At 36.6% G+C, this 16,763-nt stretch overlaps 1 protein-coding gene and 1 long non-coding RNA gene across 3 annotated transcripts in view; one reads left to right on the top strand and one right to left on the bottom strand.

Annotated features, from left to right (window-relative positions):
* Positions 1 to 1,535: 1,535 nt before the first annotated feature.
* OBI1 (ORC ubiquitin ligase 1) overlaps positions 1,536 to 16,763 on the bottom strand; it is a 40,970-nt gene continuing 25,742 nt past the window's right edge. For both annotated transcript variants that reach the window (XM_072782671.1, XM_072782672.1), the window contains one exon: positions 1,536 to 4,297. In XM_072782671.1, the coding sequence (XP_072638772.1) occupies positions 2,782 to 4,297 (1,516 nt within the window). In that variant the 3' untranslated portion in view covers positions 1,536 to 2,781. The remainder of the gene's footprint in view (positions 4,298 to 16,763) is intronic.
* Positions 6,924 to 11,238, top strand: LOC140608361 (uncharacterized). The gene is made up of 3 exons (XR_012010376.1): positions 6,924 to 7,033; positions 7,356 to 7,434; positions 11,017 to 11,238. It is a non-coding gene; the product is annotated as an uncharacterized lncRNA (long non-coding RNA).

Here is a 16,763-nt window from a genome sequence, read left to right as displayed (position 1 = left end):
ATTTTATTTTAGAGAGAGATTGAGAGAGAGTACAAGCATGTGGAAGGGCAAGCAGAGGGAGAGGGAGAAGCAGAGATCTTGTGGAGCATGGAGCCCCATGCAGGGCTCAATGCCAGGATCCTGGGATCATGACCTGAGCTGAAAGTAGATGCTCAACCAACTGACTGAGCCACCCAGGCACCCCTCAAATCTCTTATTTTAAACTGAGGATAACAGTTCTTGGCTTACAGAGTTTGGGAAGATGATTAAAGGAAATAGAAGTTAGCAAAGTACTTGGTTTATTTTATTTTTAGATTTTATTTATTTATTCATGAGAGATACACAGAGAGAGGCAGAGACACAGGCAGAGGGAGAAGCAGGCTCCATGCAGGGAGCCCGACATGGGACTCGATCCCAGGACCCTGGGATCAGGCCCTGAGCCAAAGGCAGACGCTCAACCACTGAGCCGCCCAGGCGTCCCAAAGTACTTGGTTTAAATAAAAGTTTTTGTTTTGTTTTTAAAGTGTGCATATAATAAATATACTTAAAAGATATATGAAACCACCACATTTATCATGATAGATCAGATTATCGTAAAAGAGGTAAAGAGTACACATGAAAATATGTGATTAAAATAAAATCCTGCAGGTTATTCCCTTCAACTGAGAAATGTCACAGGTTTGATTAATATATGAAATATTGTTTTGGGAAGAATAGAGCAATGTTTCTGAAGCAGCTGGGAAAGACTCCGGTCCAACAGAGGCACTCTAACCCTGATTAGACATTAGTAAATAAGGTTACACGTTCTGGAATGCAAGGGCACATTGTCAGTATATATTTGGATTAATGGATTAAAAACTGACACATTCATAGTAAAGATGAGTTACAGATAGAATCAGAGTGAGGCTTACCCCCAACTTGCTCTATGATTACTCAGAAAAATTGTGGATTTCTACATTTAATAGAATTTCAAATATATTACATTGTCAAAGATATCTAAACCTCTGATATCTCATAAACTATCAGTTAACTTTAACACATCGAAAAAAATACAAATACTTATTGGAAAATATTTATGATAAAACAAAAATTACGCTTTGTTAGCTTTTCTTTTTGGCCCTTATTATTTCTAAAAGTGGAGGGCATTATTCTTTAAATCATAAAAATGATCTGTTATACTTTTATGGTTCATTGAATCCTAGAGTCTATTATTAACAGGGGTCAGCGAATTTTTCTGTAAAAGGCCAAACAGTAAATATTTTAGGCTTTGTGGGCCATATGGTCTCAATGGCAACTATTCAATTCTGCCACCGCAATGTAAAAGTAGTCATAGATGATACGTAAACAAATGAGTGTAGCTGTGTTCTAATGCGACTTTATTTAGAAATACTGAAATTTGAATTTTATGTCATTTTCTTGTAATATGGAATATTTTTTTGGATTCTTAAAAATCATTAAAGAATGTAAAAATCATTCAACCCTTATAAGATCAATTAGAAATGGTAAGTTTTAATGGTCTTTAAAGGCTAATTCAATATCTGAGACAACATCAAGGATTACAGTGCTTATGACATCCTTTATTCAATTCACATAGAAAAAAGCATGCAGTATTAATGTAAAACAGTACAGTATTAATGTAAAATGTTCAGTGCACATTAGATAAACAAGTCATTAGCATACAAACCATTTTTAAAGGCCTATATTGGCATACCAAACATGTTTAGAATATACTTTTTCAGAGCCTAAATTAAAAATTGTGCTTAGCTCACCTATTCTCAACACTCTTCATGAAAAAAAATTCTGTCCTACATAAAAGATATGCTATTAGCCAACTAAAACTTCTTTTTCTTAAGTAAGGAAAACAGTGCAAGCAAGAACACTACCATGCATACAGAGTTTCCACAAAGAACAGTAACATGCAAACAAGAACTTCACTCCAAAAAAAAACCTCCCCTGGGATGAAAGTGGATCAAGAATTTGGCAAAGAGCACTTCTGCACCTGTGTATCTGGAATAATGAAGTTCCCACGTTTAGGCTCCTCCAAACCCAACCAACCGTTCTACGCCTTCTTTCCAAAGTAAGAGTAGAAGGCTCAATTTCTGATTTTCAACACACATACAAAAAGATGAGGAAACGAAAGCTACCTGACATAAAACAAATATTTTCATATAGAAAATGTATTCTTTCATTTTAGCAAAAGGTTTTCACAAAAATTGTACAAAACACAATGTTAAAAATGCAAACATACGTACAAAAAAGTCTTTAAAAAAAAAAGTAAATGAGTATTGGACTAAGGTTAGAGTGCTATTTCTCCACCATGGCCCTGCCTAAAAGTTGGGCCACCACTAAACATAAATAAAAAAGGGCAAGCAAAATTATTTTTACCCTAGGAAAGCTTTAAAGAACTCAAGTGTCTTATGAGCAGTGTGTAGACAACACAAAAAGTCTTATTTAAGAAATCCAAGTTCTGAGGACAACCAAGGCTCATTAATAGGCCACTGTATCTAACAGCTAAATTAAGATTCAAGAAAACAAAATACACCCAAACCAGATACATATAATATTCATGAAAAGAAACTATCTTTTCTAGTTAAAAAGATGCCCAAATGAAACTGAAAAAGGACAAATTCTTTAAAATGAACAGAAGTATTTGGGCTACAGGCTAAACCACCATTCTGACTTGACACTTGACTACAGATTATCAATTCAAAATCATATAGAACTTTTACGAGGGGAAAAAAGTAACTTTAAAAACTTATATTCCTCTCAGGACAAAAACATAAATGACACCTTTCTAATGAGTCAACTTTTAGTTGCTTTTGATGGGCTAGCATTGGAAAGACTGCTCTGGATTTTTCTTTTCGCTGATTGATTCATATTTTTATTCCTCTTCTCAGGCACAAAGGAGGCAGACCATGGAGACTGAAGGTGGTTATGAAGACCATGCATCTCTGAAGTCATCTTAAACAAAGATGACCCAAACCGCTGATCTTCAAATAGCCGGTGTGAACTGCTTAACAAAACACCCTGGGAAAACTCAGTCTGAAACAAACAGCTCGGGGGTTTGATTTCATTAGTTCCTGGGTTAGAACTAGTATGAAGAGAAAAATCTTCATTCATTTCTTGGTCAGATGGAGAGAGGAGAAAAAAAGAAGTGGGTTTCCATTCATTCCCATTTTCTAACTGATCAGTAGTTAGAGAACCTTTGGAAAGGTTTGGCTTAGTTCTTTCCTCCAACTTATCTGGTTCCTCAAGAAATTCACTGCCTTGAGATGACTTGGATAATCCATCCAGATCCACGGACTTAAAACCATTATTACAAGGGCTCTTGCTGTTGTCAGATTCCGACATCATTGAATCCAGTTCAGAGATTTTGTCAAGGTAAGCTGCGTCCATTGATGCCTCACTGGATGTTCTTGTCCGATTCATTTCAAAAGAGCGAATAGAATTCAACCTTTTGGATAAGCATGAGCCTGATTTTTCACTTAATTTTAAAGAAATTTCTCCAACAGAATTTGCTATCGTGTTCCCCTCTGAGCTTTCAAAATCCAAGTTTTGGGCATAGCTTGTGGAACAACAGTCCCAAAACCCTGTCTTTGAGGAAGTAAAACATTCTGATTTCTTTTCATTTTCACTTCTATCATCTTCTGATGAATCTTTATTACAAACATTCGGAGAATCACAAAAATCATCAAACACCAATTTTCTGAGATGATTTGAGTGCTTTTTGGAACCTACTGCTTTGACCACAGAGCTCTCTCTGTTTTCTGGAGTACTGAGCTGAAGGCAACTAAGGGACAAAGGAGTACAAGGAGCTGGAAGATCATAAAGTTCTTCATCTTTGTAGGGTATACAATCACTTGGTTTATTACCCCATTCTCTTTCCAAGTAAGTATCCATACTTGTATCTGTGACATCTAACATTATTTCCACCTGTTTCTGATATAGGTCTTTGTTCTTCGAACAATTTGGTTCTGTTTTGCTGGTGCATTCCTGCCTCGCAGAACTGCTAGAAGGTTTTGCCAGGTGAGAACTTGAGGTGGATGAGCCAACCTGCTTTCTGGCACCATCACCTTGACTCTTTGAGGCCATATCCTCCTCGTTACCTATGCTCCCCTTGCCATCAGTAGAAAGTGCTCTCTGGCAAATGGAATTCATAGCTTCCTTCTCTTCACTTGAATTTTTTAGCTGTGCAATTTGAGATTCTAGTTCCTCTATATACTTATCACTTCGTTCCAGGGCTTTCTTGAGGCGATTGGTTTCACGTTCATGCTGTTCTACTTTGGACTGAAGAGCAGCTACTGTAAACCTTCCAAACCTGCAAGGAATGGAAAGATAGTTAAAACTTTAGAGTTCGAGCTTTTTTCTTTACTTTTCAAAGTTTAAGAATACAAACTGTCCCAACCCATTCCAATTTCACCTACCAGTGACATCTCAGACCATTCAAAGAACAGGTCAAAGCAATGCCAGATGTATTAGTTTCACAAAAGAGTTTTTCCACTTTATGTAATAATACGCATGTGATAACAATGGCAAAGATCTAATAGGATAGATAGATAGATCTGATTTTGTGGTCAAATCAGATTAGTAGTAGCAGAGATGCAGAAACTCATGGCTGATTTCCCTTCCAAGAGCTAGCTCTATCAATTCAGCTCATATATGCATGCAGGGTTATCCCCTAAAACAATGGCAAAGATTTATGATAACATTTGAACAGTGGTCCACATCTTGAAATATTTACATTCAATCATTTTCCTATCGTACAGCAGTGTTTTACAATACATTTCTTATACAATGTCACCTTGTCAAACATAAAATGCCAATTTGAAATTCAGAAATCTTAGCAGTCCCAGCAGGAGTGGTTTTAAATACTTATTTGGACCCTTTCAATTATAGCCACCCTTGATCTGAAGCTTTTACTTGGCCTTTTTGAACACTGGGCTTTAATTCATTCTAGCTCTACTTATTTTTGGCATTTTACAACTGTGTGGAACATCAATCTCATTTCTTCCAACTTTGAAATACAAAGTCAGTGCTTGTGGTTCCAATATATTACACATAAAAACATTTTCACATTTCCTGAAAAGGAACATTTTGGAGAGTAACTGAAAAAAGAACATATCAAAAATTCACTTCTTTTACTCAGGATTATCTTGTTTTCGTTATTCCCTTAAAATGGGTACTGGGGGTGGGATGCCCCAGGTGGCTCAATTGGTTAGGCAGCTGACTGTTGATTTCTACTTGGGTTGTGATCTCAGAGTCATAAATTGAGCCCCACGTGGTGCTCTGCCCTCAGTGTGGAGTCTGCTTGAGATACTCTCCCTCTGCCCTTCCCCTTTTGCACTCACTCTCACATGCATGCTCTCTAAAATAAATAAATAAAAATAAATCTTAAAAAAAAAAAAAAAGAATTGGGTATTAGGTTCAACTCAGAAAACAGTTTTGAGCACCTAGTATGGGCTGACATTATATCTGGAGCTGGGGATACAAAGATCAATAAGACTGTCCCAGCTCCAATGGATATAAAAGGTCTACCTTTAAATTCCATCTGAACATCAAAGAAAATTCCATCTTTTAAGAAATTGCTTCTTATGAGCCAATAAACATAAGCACTGCATTCTAACCCCATGGAAAATACTTTTCTCTACAAAAATTCTTTTAAAAAGCTTCTTTCTATCATCTTGAAGAATTCACAGATTGTCTATTTGGAGGAAAGTACTTGAGAAGGTTACTTCTAAATTTTCTTTTATCTATGGGTTTATCTTTTTCTTCCTTTCCCCTTTAATTATAAGAGTAATTACAATTAAGGGACATCTGGGTGGTTTCTTAGTTTTGGCTCAGGTCCTGATCTCAGGGCTTGTGGTATCCTCAGGTCTCATTCAGCAGGGAATCTGCTTTCCCTCTCCCTCTGTTTCTCCTACCCCCAAATCACACGCTTTCTCTGAAACAAATAAATAAATCTTTAAAAAAAGTAATTACAATGAAGAGAATATACTAGGTATTTTAAAAAAACTATAAAGAAGAAACCCAACAGTAATAATCTTTTAGAGACAACCACTGTATAGTTTTATTACTCTCACTCAATGCCCAACACCTCCTCCTACACTCCAGCCCAATTCTCGCTTTAGCTCATTCCGACACAATCCCAGCTCTGGTCATTAGGGGGAAAAAAAGCAGGGCAGAGGTAAACATAGATTCTTAAAATCTCAGAGTTAGAAAGGGCCTTAAAAGACACTGTACTGAATACTGATCTACTCACTACAATTAACTGAACTCCCAGAAAGAGCACACTCCCTTCAGCCTCTAAAAAAACAAAGCAAAAACCACAGGTATAACAAAAACAAAATCAACTACAGTAACAAGCCTCCCTATATTAAAACCAAGTTTACTACTATGAGTATCAAGTTAAGTCAATGATGGTAGTTGTTCCTTCTTTGTTAAGAGAAAAATGTTTTGGTTTGTAAATGTATTTGTAGTTTCTTCAAGGGAATTTTAAAGAGCAGATAAAGATCGTAAGGACATCAGCAAAGATGTTTGTGAGTTCTTGATTGTAACTACTCTATAATCAAGTAACCCACATATTTCTAAATGGAAAAAAAATGTGTAGCATGTTTATTTCATGCAAACAGCAAAAGTGACAGCCTTAAATTTGCTTACCAAGATAAAACTTATTTTTTCCTTAAGTGCAATTTTTACAATAAAGGTAAACTCAGAAAAAAAAAATCAAACAATTTGGAATCAAATACTGTTACTAGATAGTAAGTCAGCTATTACCAAGGTATGTCCTTGGGAACTCAAGAGACTTATATAAGAAAAGACTAATGACAAATAGTCTTTCCCAAAAGTTTCCCAAAATCTTATTATGTTTTTAAAAGAAGTTAACAAATGGTTCCGCATTGGAAGTCAAAATAACAGTCCCAATTGTGTAATTTTTCTGTTATTTCAGAGAGAAAGCTGAAGTGCTATGAGAACTAACAACAAAGGTCAGCAACGGAGCACATATGACAGGGACAGCAAGCAGAAGTCACTGATGGAGCCAGCTGTTTTCTAAAAGGTCACTGCCCTCAATTCCCCAAAGTTCCATTTCAATACTTTACAAGTCTATAATACTTTGAGTGATCAGACCTTTTTACCATGCTAATCAGAGGCCTGTGCTGGTGAGCAAACTAACAGAAATGTAGGGTGAAACCATGGAACTGATCAATTAATTAATCAATCCATGTAATTTTTTTGTCTCTCTCTCCCCCATTAGAGTATAAGCTCCAGGAAAGCAGGGAGTCTATCTTATATTTCACTGCTAGCTCCCTAGAACAATTCCTGGCATATAGGAGTCCTATTAAATACTTCTTGAATAAATGTTATTTTCTTACTTTAAGATCCATCAATGGCTTACATCAAGAGAGAACCACCACCATAGCACCAGATAAGCCAAAGGTCCTTGGGTCTCTTCTATATGTAAGTATTCTGATTTACTATGTTACTAAACTGAATGTTTCATACATTTGACTCTCTTTCTTTTTTGTCTTTATTTCTTCCTTTTTTTTTTTTCATTGACACCAAAGAAAGCAACAGAAAACAACATATACAGAGTATAGTTCTGTGGCTTTTTGTTTGTTTGTTTGACTACAGGCTTGCCATCCTATACTGCTCCTTCTAAATAAAACCTTCCACTTTAACTTTAGCAAAAGAATGGAAACATATGAGACTTTTGACATAGCTATTAGGGATTTTAAGCTAACCCTCAATTACTATATTATATTTGGCAAAGGAAATTAATCAAGTCATATAGAAGTAACAATTAGGGCTGCCTATCTGATGCTATATTTCCATAAAAGAAGACAATGAAGATAAGAGCTTATTTAACTTTGGGTTTTAATACTCTTATTCACACTAATTCCAGATATTTCCAGAGTACATAACATTAAACGAATCAATGCCAAGGCAAGCCGGAGGGAATTCTAACATCATTTACCATACTTCCTTTTCCTGAGCAAATTTCAAAATGGAGTATTTTTATAAACATTCCATTAGAGACCAAAAGGCTTTGATTTTGAAAGTAGCAGTGATGGCCAAAGGCTTCATTATGTCAGAGAAAACATCGTAAAGCAGTTTGGGAGCTGCAACTGATATATCGGAAGTGTGCTAGAATCCGGGAGAAGCTTAAAGAATTTTTCAGTGTACAATGTTAACCTATATGTACACTCTGGATTAAGGCTCCCCTTGTCCAAAAAGCTACAGAGGTAGAAGACTGTTCCTGTCCCCACTAGCAGTAAGAGAAATGAAAGCCCTACTAGTTTGACCTCTGAGGTATTACCTAGAGCAGATTTTCCCTAACAATGAAAAGCTCCTCAGTCCACATTTTCTCACAGCCCATCACACAGGGGTAACAAGATGTGCTTGGAGGTGATCAAAAGAAAGCAACTGCGGTAAAAAAAATAAATCCCAGAACCAAGTACCAGAAGACCTAACCTTCTAGTGCTATGCTGCCATTAACAAGCTGTGAGAACTTTGGCGATTAGCTTGCCTCTCTAGTTCTCAATGGATCCCCAACAAGACAGAAAAAGGCAGCCAGCCCAGGGGGTGGCTGAGACTACTAAACTTCAGAAACATCTTCAGGACATAGAGGGACATCAGGAAAGTGAACTCACCTGCCCCCCCACTTATCTTTGATTTCATATCTTTTCCTTACTTACTAGGTAAGGAAGTAATTATGAAACAAAATGAAAGTAATCTTTGGATCTGGACCAGCTTTTCTGATCTGGTCTATGTGACAGTTTTCTAGCGTTGATATCCTTGCTGTACATGCTTCTAATATGCATAAATTTCAGTTGCTACAGTTTAGTTAAATAATACCAATTACTTAACAATGTGGCTCAAATTTACCACATTATATTAACTATTATTATATTAACATAACTATTTTATGCATGAAACTGCATAAAATAAAAACTTCAACACTCGCTTTTCAGTTCACAGAACACTACATAAATAACAGATGTACATCAGTGACCAATCAGGTCACTTCTTTCAAAGTCTGAAAGTGACTGGTCACTCTGCATCAGTCATTCAGTTCACACACAGACAGTAAAACATGTAGTCCCATCACATACATTTTACAAGAATGGATAATCAAAAGACAGAACTGGCCAACAAAAATGAAGGTGCAGCAAATAATTGAATAGTGATCAATGCTACAAGTAAAACTGGAACCAAGTGTAAATGTAATTATTGAAGAACTGACCATGGAAATTTTGAAACTGTCACTATTCCAGAGACTCTAGCAACACCTGAGAACTTGGAAGCAGTAAACTTACTGATAAAGAAAAGTAGTTGTGATAAAAAGAATAAAGTTGTCTAGAAATGACAGGCTAGCAAAAACCTTCACATTTGAGCAATATGGAGATGTTTCACAACATAGTAAGCATTAAGGATAAAATGTTGGAAGCTGATGCAAACTTAGAAGTATGACAATTCGTCAAGGCATTATAGGACAGGAAGACAGGCACTATTCAGATTATTTTCCACAAGGTTTTTACAAAGAAATTAAATACTTCTCAATGTTTCTAATGTTTTAAATTATACTACATAAACATTAATGTACTAAATATTAGTTTTACTCTTTTTTCATTTCCATATACATTTATAACTGATAGTAAAAGACTTAATGTTTTGACAAAAATTATTAAAGTTTATAAAGCAACTTGATTTTTCCTATTGATTATTAAGACTACTTTTCATGGTTTTTACTTGAATGGCCTTTTTTATGGTCCTATACAACTCTGCAAAGTGAGAATTACCTCACTAAACGAATAGCTGATATGTAAGAAAAACAAGTAAACCTAAGTGAGTCTTGAAATTTTTTTAAAGAGCTGTCACTTTACCTACCCTAAGAAAGAATAACCTATTCACAGAGGGAATTTTATTGTATGGTTTACACAACTGCAGTTGCATATCTTCTCATTCCCAGACTTTCAGAGATAACAGAAAAGTATCTTATTTTAAACATAGAGGAGAGGTAAGGTTTCACAAAGGAAGAACATTCCATTATTCCTTTCTCTTTCCTAAATACATTCTCCTAAAGCAAAATTCACCAGTTGGAGATTCCTTAAATTTGCAAACTCCTCTTTTTAATTACATATAACTGAAGTGAGTAGCTTATAATATCAACTCTTCAGAAACATGAATTTTGATAAGAGTAGGAAGAAAAGGGAGAGGCCCAAGTGCTATGTCCTGCCTCATGCTTATGTGTGCAGGGTGCGTAGAGGGGCATATTTCAGGGAAAGGCAGAGAGGATCAGGACTGTAGGAAGCTGTACTTGGTGATGGGGGCCTTTCTCTTTCCCTGCTTCCAAGAAGTTGTCTGTGTATTTACCCTTATCTATCTCATCCTTGTGTATGTGTCAGGAGGATAGTGGGGGGCATTCTGTCTTTAAACGTCTAGAGAAGCTTTGGAAGTGGCCTACATATTTTTATCTCCTGCAGAACTGTATGACTTGTCAGTGTTTCTTCAAGAGTTTTCTCTTTTTAAAATTAAACACTCAGTTATGAAAATGCTACATTCTTAATTAATTAATTCTTAATTTATTAATCATAAGAGTACTGTCTATGACCGATCCTAGCCATACAAGTCGGTTCCACAAAAATATGTGAAGTAATCTGAGCCATACTAAGAGAACAGGAAGAAATTCTTCCCCCCTGACGATTCAAGACACTTCTGTTTTCTGGACCATCATCAAATAAACAAAAGAAAGAAACAGGCCCTCAATAAATGAATGAATGAATGAATGAATGAATGAATGAATGAATGAAGTGAACTTTTGTGTTGGAATTTACCAAGAGTAAATGTAACAAGTAAGTCTTTAACAGTAGCCTGATGACTACTGATAATGATCCTGACAAAAATAATAGCAGCAACCACAATTTATTCAATGCTTACTTGCATCAAGCACATTGCTATATATGTGTATTACATATTATCTTTTTAATTTAATTGTCGTGTCAACCCAATGACGGAAAATCTGTTGTTTTTATTTTAAAGATGATAAATGAAAAAGACTGTCTCTTGCTTAAGGATTTGCAGAAAGTGGCAGGAATGGGATTTGAATTCAAGCATGTCTGAGTCCAAACACCATGTCTGACATTATATGAAGTGCCTGAATGTAAGATCCCTTCTTCAATAAACATAAGCACCTTTTTATACTATAAAGTAATGTAAAATGCAAGCTAGGTTTGCTGGGTATACAGTCTGTACACATTGTTAAGTAACTAGGACTGCTGCAATATTTATTAATACCTACATTTGCTAATAAAACATGGAGAGGAAACAAGGAAACAAGATGTATGTATTCATGAATACATATGTGTACATATTCATGTACACATATGTACATATACATATGTGTATGTATGTACACATATGTATTCACAAAATTGATATTTATCAAACACCTACTATGGTTTTAGACACAGTTTCTATTAAAGTGGCCTTGCAGGAAATTATAGCATAGACACATCACCCTGACAAATGCCAACCCAAAGAGGTTAGCTCTGGGTTGAGATATGAAGACTAAATCTGAACCTGAACCATAAATTTGAAAGCTCCATCTTTAATTGTGCTCACAACAGAAAGTATACATGATCATCTTGTCTACCTTATGCATAATCAGCAGGCATCTTCAACTTTAAGGAAACAATATTTACTTGAAATGAGCAAAATGTTAAATGCAATATTTAAGGGCCTAAGCATTACATATGTATTTGTCCCTGGGTCTAATACTGAGGAATTAAAAAAAAAAAATACAAGCTATATTATGCTGCATCTTAGTTTTAGCATAAAATAGAAAGTGCTTCAACCTTTGTAAGAATAAATAAAACTCACATTTCCTCCTTAAAGACAAAGGTCTCACATAGACAGTGGAACTAGGTAAAGAATTAAGGCCCAGGCAGCAATTCTTCCTCCCTCTACCTCCCAAAGGTACTGTTTAAAGATTAAGGTATAGTCTGTTTTGCAAGCTTTTGAATGCAGAGCAGAGTTTTAAAATAACAGCTCACATTAATACAATTTTGTTTTATTATTATTTTAAAGATTTTACTTATTTATTCATGAAAGACACAGAGAGAGAGAAGACAGAGACATAGGCAGAGAGAGAAGCAGGCTTCTCGCAGGGAGCTCAACATGGGACTCGATCCCAGATTCTGGGATCATGCCCTAAGCTGAAGGCAGATGCTCAACCCCTGAGCCACCCAGGTGTCCCTTATTAATATTTTTTAAAGGTTTTATTTATTTATTCATGAGAGACACAGAGAGAGAGAGAGAGAGAGAGAGAGAGAGAAAGAGAGAGGCACAGACATAGGCAAAGGGAGAAGGCGGCTTCCCTGTGGGGAGCCTGCTGTGGGACTTGATCCCGGGATCCCGGGATCACGACCTGACCCAAAGCCTCAATCAATCATTGAGCCACCCAGGCATCAATACAATTTTAAAGAAAGTTTTGTGCATGTGTTTATTTCATTAAACTAACCATGTATTTGTAGTTAAAAACTATGATGTTGAAAATTGTTGCTGAGATACCTAGAAACTCCTAACACAAACGACCTTAGTGTTGGGCTGCATATGGAAATTGAACATGAACAGATTCCCTTTCGTGGTCTCTAAAAAGGGCTGACATATGTATATATTAACTGCCTGTGAAGGTGGACTACTCTTTTTACTGTGGAATAAATTCCATTTTATTTGATAAATATATTTCAATTCCACATAGAAATGCCCTATTTTTCTGCCCCAATAGAAAAGATCAGCCTTGAAATTTACAGGACATCAGTGGGGATTCTAATCTTTTGTAGAAAGATAGAACATATGACATGCTATTTCATATCTTTTTACAGTTCTAAAAGGAATAAAGGATTTAGATCTTTCTCCAAAATATAATAATCTTAACAACAACAAAAATCTCAATAGTGTAAGAAGACAACTATTGTTATATGAAAAAAGCATACTTAAAAATCTCTGGACTACTATCTACACATTTTTCACTATAGTTAAATCAACCTCTCTCTCACCATGAGGAATAATCTATTTTCTTATTCTTCCAACTCCAAAGGGAATGTTTATTAACATGAGAAACAACCTAAAACAAAACAAAATAAAACAAAAAAACTGTGATCCAGCCACCCTGTAATTATTACTCTGATGACAGTTACTGAGGACTTAAAGTATGCGGAGGAAATATGAGAAAAGAAAACAAAAGGAGGAGAAGACGTCTTTGTTCTCAAGCAGTTCCTAATCTTTCTGACAACCTTGTTGCTTAGTCATTAGCATGCATTGCAGGCTCCTAAAATCTCTTATCAATACAATAAAGACAACTTGACAGAAACTGCAGTAACTGTCCATCCCCAATTAGCTGAATGCCCAGAGAAGGGCCCCTCAGGCAGCTGAGGGGCCTGAGCACACCTGGCTGTCACAGTCTGGCCCCAGGGTATCATCAGGCTCCCCTGACAGTCTACAAGTTCCCCTTCCGGGAAAACCAAAGGGCATAGCAGAATCAGTCATCAGATCAGGCTGGGGTCAAATACCAGGAATCATGGCATTTGTCAGAGAAGAATCATGAGAAGCAAAAAAAGGCCAGAATAGGTCAAGAAGGGACAATAGCCAAGGCCAGCAGACCAGAGGTGTTGCTGAAGAAGCCAAAAGACAGCAGTAATCTGAGTGGTACTGGCATGTTTTAAGATACAGGTTAGGAAGAGCGTGAGCCACGAAGGAGCCACAGCATGGAGGTAGATAAAGGCAGGAAAAACCCAGTTCAAATAAGGAGATTCAGATAAGAAATCCTGTCCAGTAGCCCAGCAACATCACCTCCTCCTCTCCCCTTTCTAACTCGCAATCTCTAAGACGACTCAGGAAAACTTCAGGAAATCCCTCTGCTCTCCTCATTTGGAGAAAATGCCAAGAATTTTGGGATTTCCTGTCCTTGTAAACTCTTTGTACTTTAAGCTTCAAGGAAGCTCAAAATCTTAATTCCCTGGTTAGTTCCTTCCATATTGTGGCATGAATATAAGGACTCCTTGCTTCTGCCAGACTCTAGAGAAGGAACTCCCTCTCTCACACACATGTATTTTATACAGATACCCATATGGCATGCATTTTTAAAAATATGTCTTAGCTCCAAGAAGCTAGTTGGTAGATTAACTGGGCATGACAGTCATGGAACTTGAGAGTATAACACGTGATCCTTAATAACATAAAAACAATGGGAATAACAAGAGAAGTGTTTCCTCTGTCTTAGGAAATCATGGAATGCTTCACAGATAGAGTGACAACTGCAGGTAATTTACAAAGCAGAATAAAAACGAAGAGGCTAATGGTGAGGACCAGGGAAAGCAAAGAAAAAGGCATGAGTAAAGGTGCAAAGGCATATCATAATATGCTAAATCTGGGTTCAGTGAGAAATTCAGCATGGCCAAAGCAGGGTGTAAGAAAGGGAAGATTGGAGAGGACACAAAAAGGCCAAAGCTTGTCATATGGTAAAGAGCTTCACATACTTACAAAGAAATTTGGGCTTTGAGGACAACAGGGAAGCATCAAAGGTTATTAAGCAAGGGAGTGAGATGATTAAATTTATATTCTACAATCCTGGCAACAATAAGGCAGATGCTTTAGGGCTGAGAGTGGAAAAGAAGAGCAAGCAGTCAGAAGGTTGTTTAAAATAGGCTAAGCAAGAAATCATGTGGATCTAAACTAGTGGGAATGAGAAGATGGATTACAGAGACATTTAAGAGGTAGGATAGATAGAATATACTAAACAATTAGGTGTGGGATGAGGAGAAGACGTGGAGAAACAGAAGACTGAGGTTTTTATCTGAAGCAACCAGATGAGTAGTAAAGCCATTAAGGAGGATAGGAACAAAGCAAGAGGATAAACAATCTTTTGAGTAGAATGGATAATGGATACAATTATTTAGACACACAACTCTATCAGTTCTTTGTGCTACACACTGTTCCAAGGACATAAAATTATTTCCGTTAATCCTCGCAATACCACATCATCCACATTTTATATAAAGAAAATGATGGCTCCAAGGGATTAAGTAATTTATGGAGTGTTATTTATCTATTCATTTAATTATTCAACAAATATTTATCAGATGCCTTTAAGGTGCTGGGGTTTTGCAAGTGAAGGGAATAGGCAGTAAGATCCTTACTCTTGTGGAGCTTAGAGTTTAGAATGGAAAAGACGGACAACAAACAAGCAATTAAACAAAGAGATAATTCCTGATTAGGGGTAGGAATACAATAATACTATAACCTCAGTTCAGCACTAGCTGTGGGCTCTGTTATAAGCACATTTCAAGTTTTAATTCACTTAACCCTTACTACAACCTATAAGATTGGTACTACTGTTGGTCTCATTTCACAGAAGACAAGTACAAGACATACAAAAAGGTTATCTTCCCCCAAATCACAGAGCTAGTAAGTAGACAAAACCAGAGTTCAGTCCTAGGGAGTCTGGCTCTGGAGTCTGTGCTCATAATCACACACTATACTGCTTTGTCATACTATGATTTTATTACTACGGTATTACAATAAGACAGAGTAAGGACTTAGAAGGTACTGGAGCAGAGGGCTGCTTTAGAATGAATGATCAGGGAAGGCCTCTCTGAATCTGATGACAAACAGAAGGAAGCAACCACATAAAGATCTGCAAGCAGAATATTCCTTTTTTTATTTTTTTTTTAAGATTTTATTTATTCATGAGAGACAGACAGAGACGGTCAGAGACATGGGCAGAGGGAGGAGCAGGATCCGTGGGGAGCCCAATGTGGGACTTGATCCCAGGACCTGAGGATCATAACCTGAGTTAAAGGCAGACGCTCAACCACTAAGCAACCCAGGTGCCCCTGGAAACAGAACATTCTAAGCAGACAGAAAAAGTCCAGCATATTTTAGAAACAGAAGGCCAGTATGGCTGGAGTAGGATGAGCTGGGGGAATGAGATGAAGTGGAACAGGCAAACATAGACTAGTCTGTAAAGAATCTAGATTTTATTTTAGGAAAAAACAGGACACTTTTAGGTAGAAGACTTATATAACTTGATTTATATTTTATGAAAAAGGTAATTTCAAGTATGGTGAAAATGAATTGGGTAGAAGAAGAAGGGACAGAGTGGAAGCAGGGAAATTTGAGTCCAGGTAGCCTGTCTCCAGAGTTAAGCATTTATTTAAGCACTATGCTTTATGGTGAATTTAAGGTATAGGATCTTGGGTGAAGGTATAAAACAGACGGAAATATGAATCTACAGCTGAGGAAAAAAGGGGAGGCCAAAAATTTATTAGATTTTATTTTTATCTCTGACATATATGTAGATGATTACTAAAGCCATAGGAGTAAATGAAATGGTTCATCAAGGAACACGAATATAGCCCAGGTCATAATTTATGAAATCTATTCTTTCCTCTTCAGAATACTTTTTTTCTTATACTAATAATAGGAAATACTGTTCACTATCCAGAGAGAATCTGGAACCTTTATCTTCCCCTAGAAGGAGCAGGGGCATGGGGGAAGATTGGTCCATAATGACAAGCCTTGGGGTTGCTGTGCAGTAAAAGAGCTGCATGCAGGGAGACATTATCAAATCCATAGATCTCACTAAAGACACAATGACAAGAACACATAACATTCCTGAATACATATTTATAGAAAGGAAAGCCATTAATCCAACTATAACCAAGTTTGATATTAATGACCTACAGAGTTTTGTACATGGAGTTTAACACCCTCTGCTGTTAAGGTAA

The sequence above is a fragment of the Canis lupus genome, chromosome 17 (genome assembly GCF_048164855.1).
Source record: "Canis lupus baileyi chromosome 17, mCanLup2.hap1, whole genome shotgun sequence".
NCBI lineage: Eukaryota > Metazoa > Chordata > Mammalia > Carnivora > Canidae > Canis > Canis lupus.
This window is presented reverse-complemented; position numbering and strand designations above follow the sequence as displayed.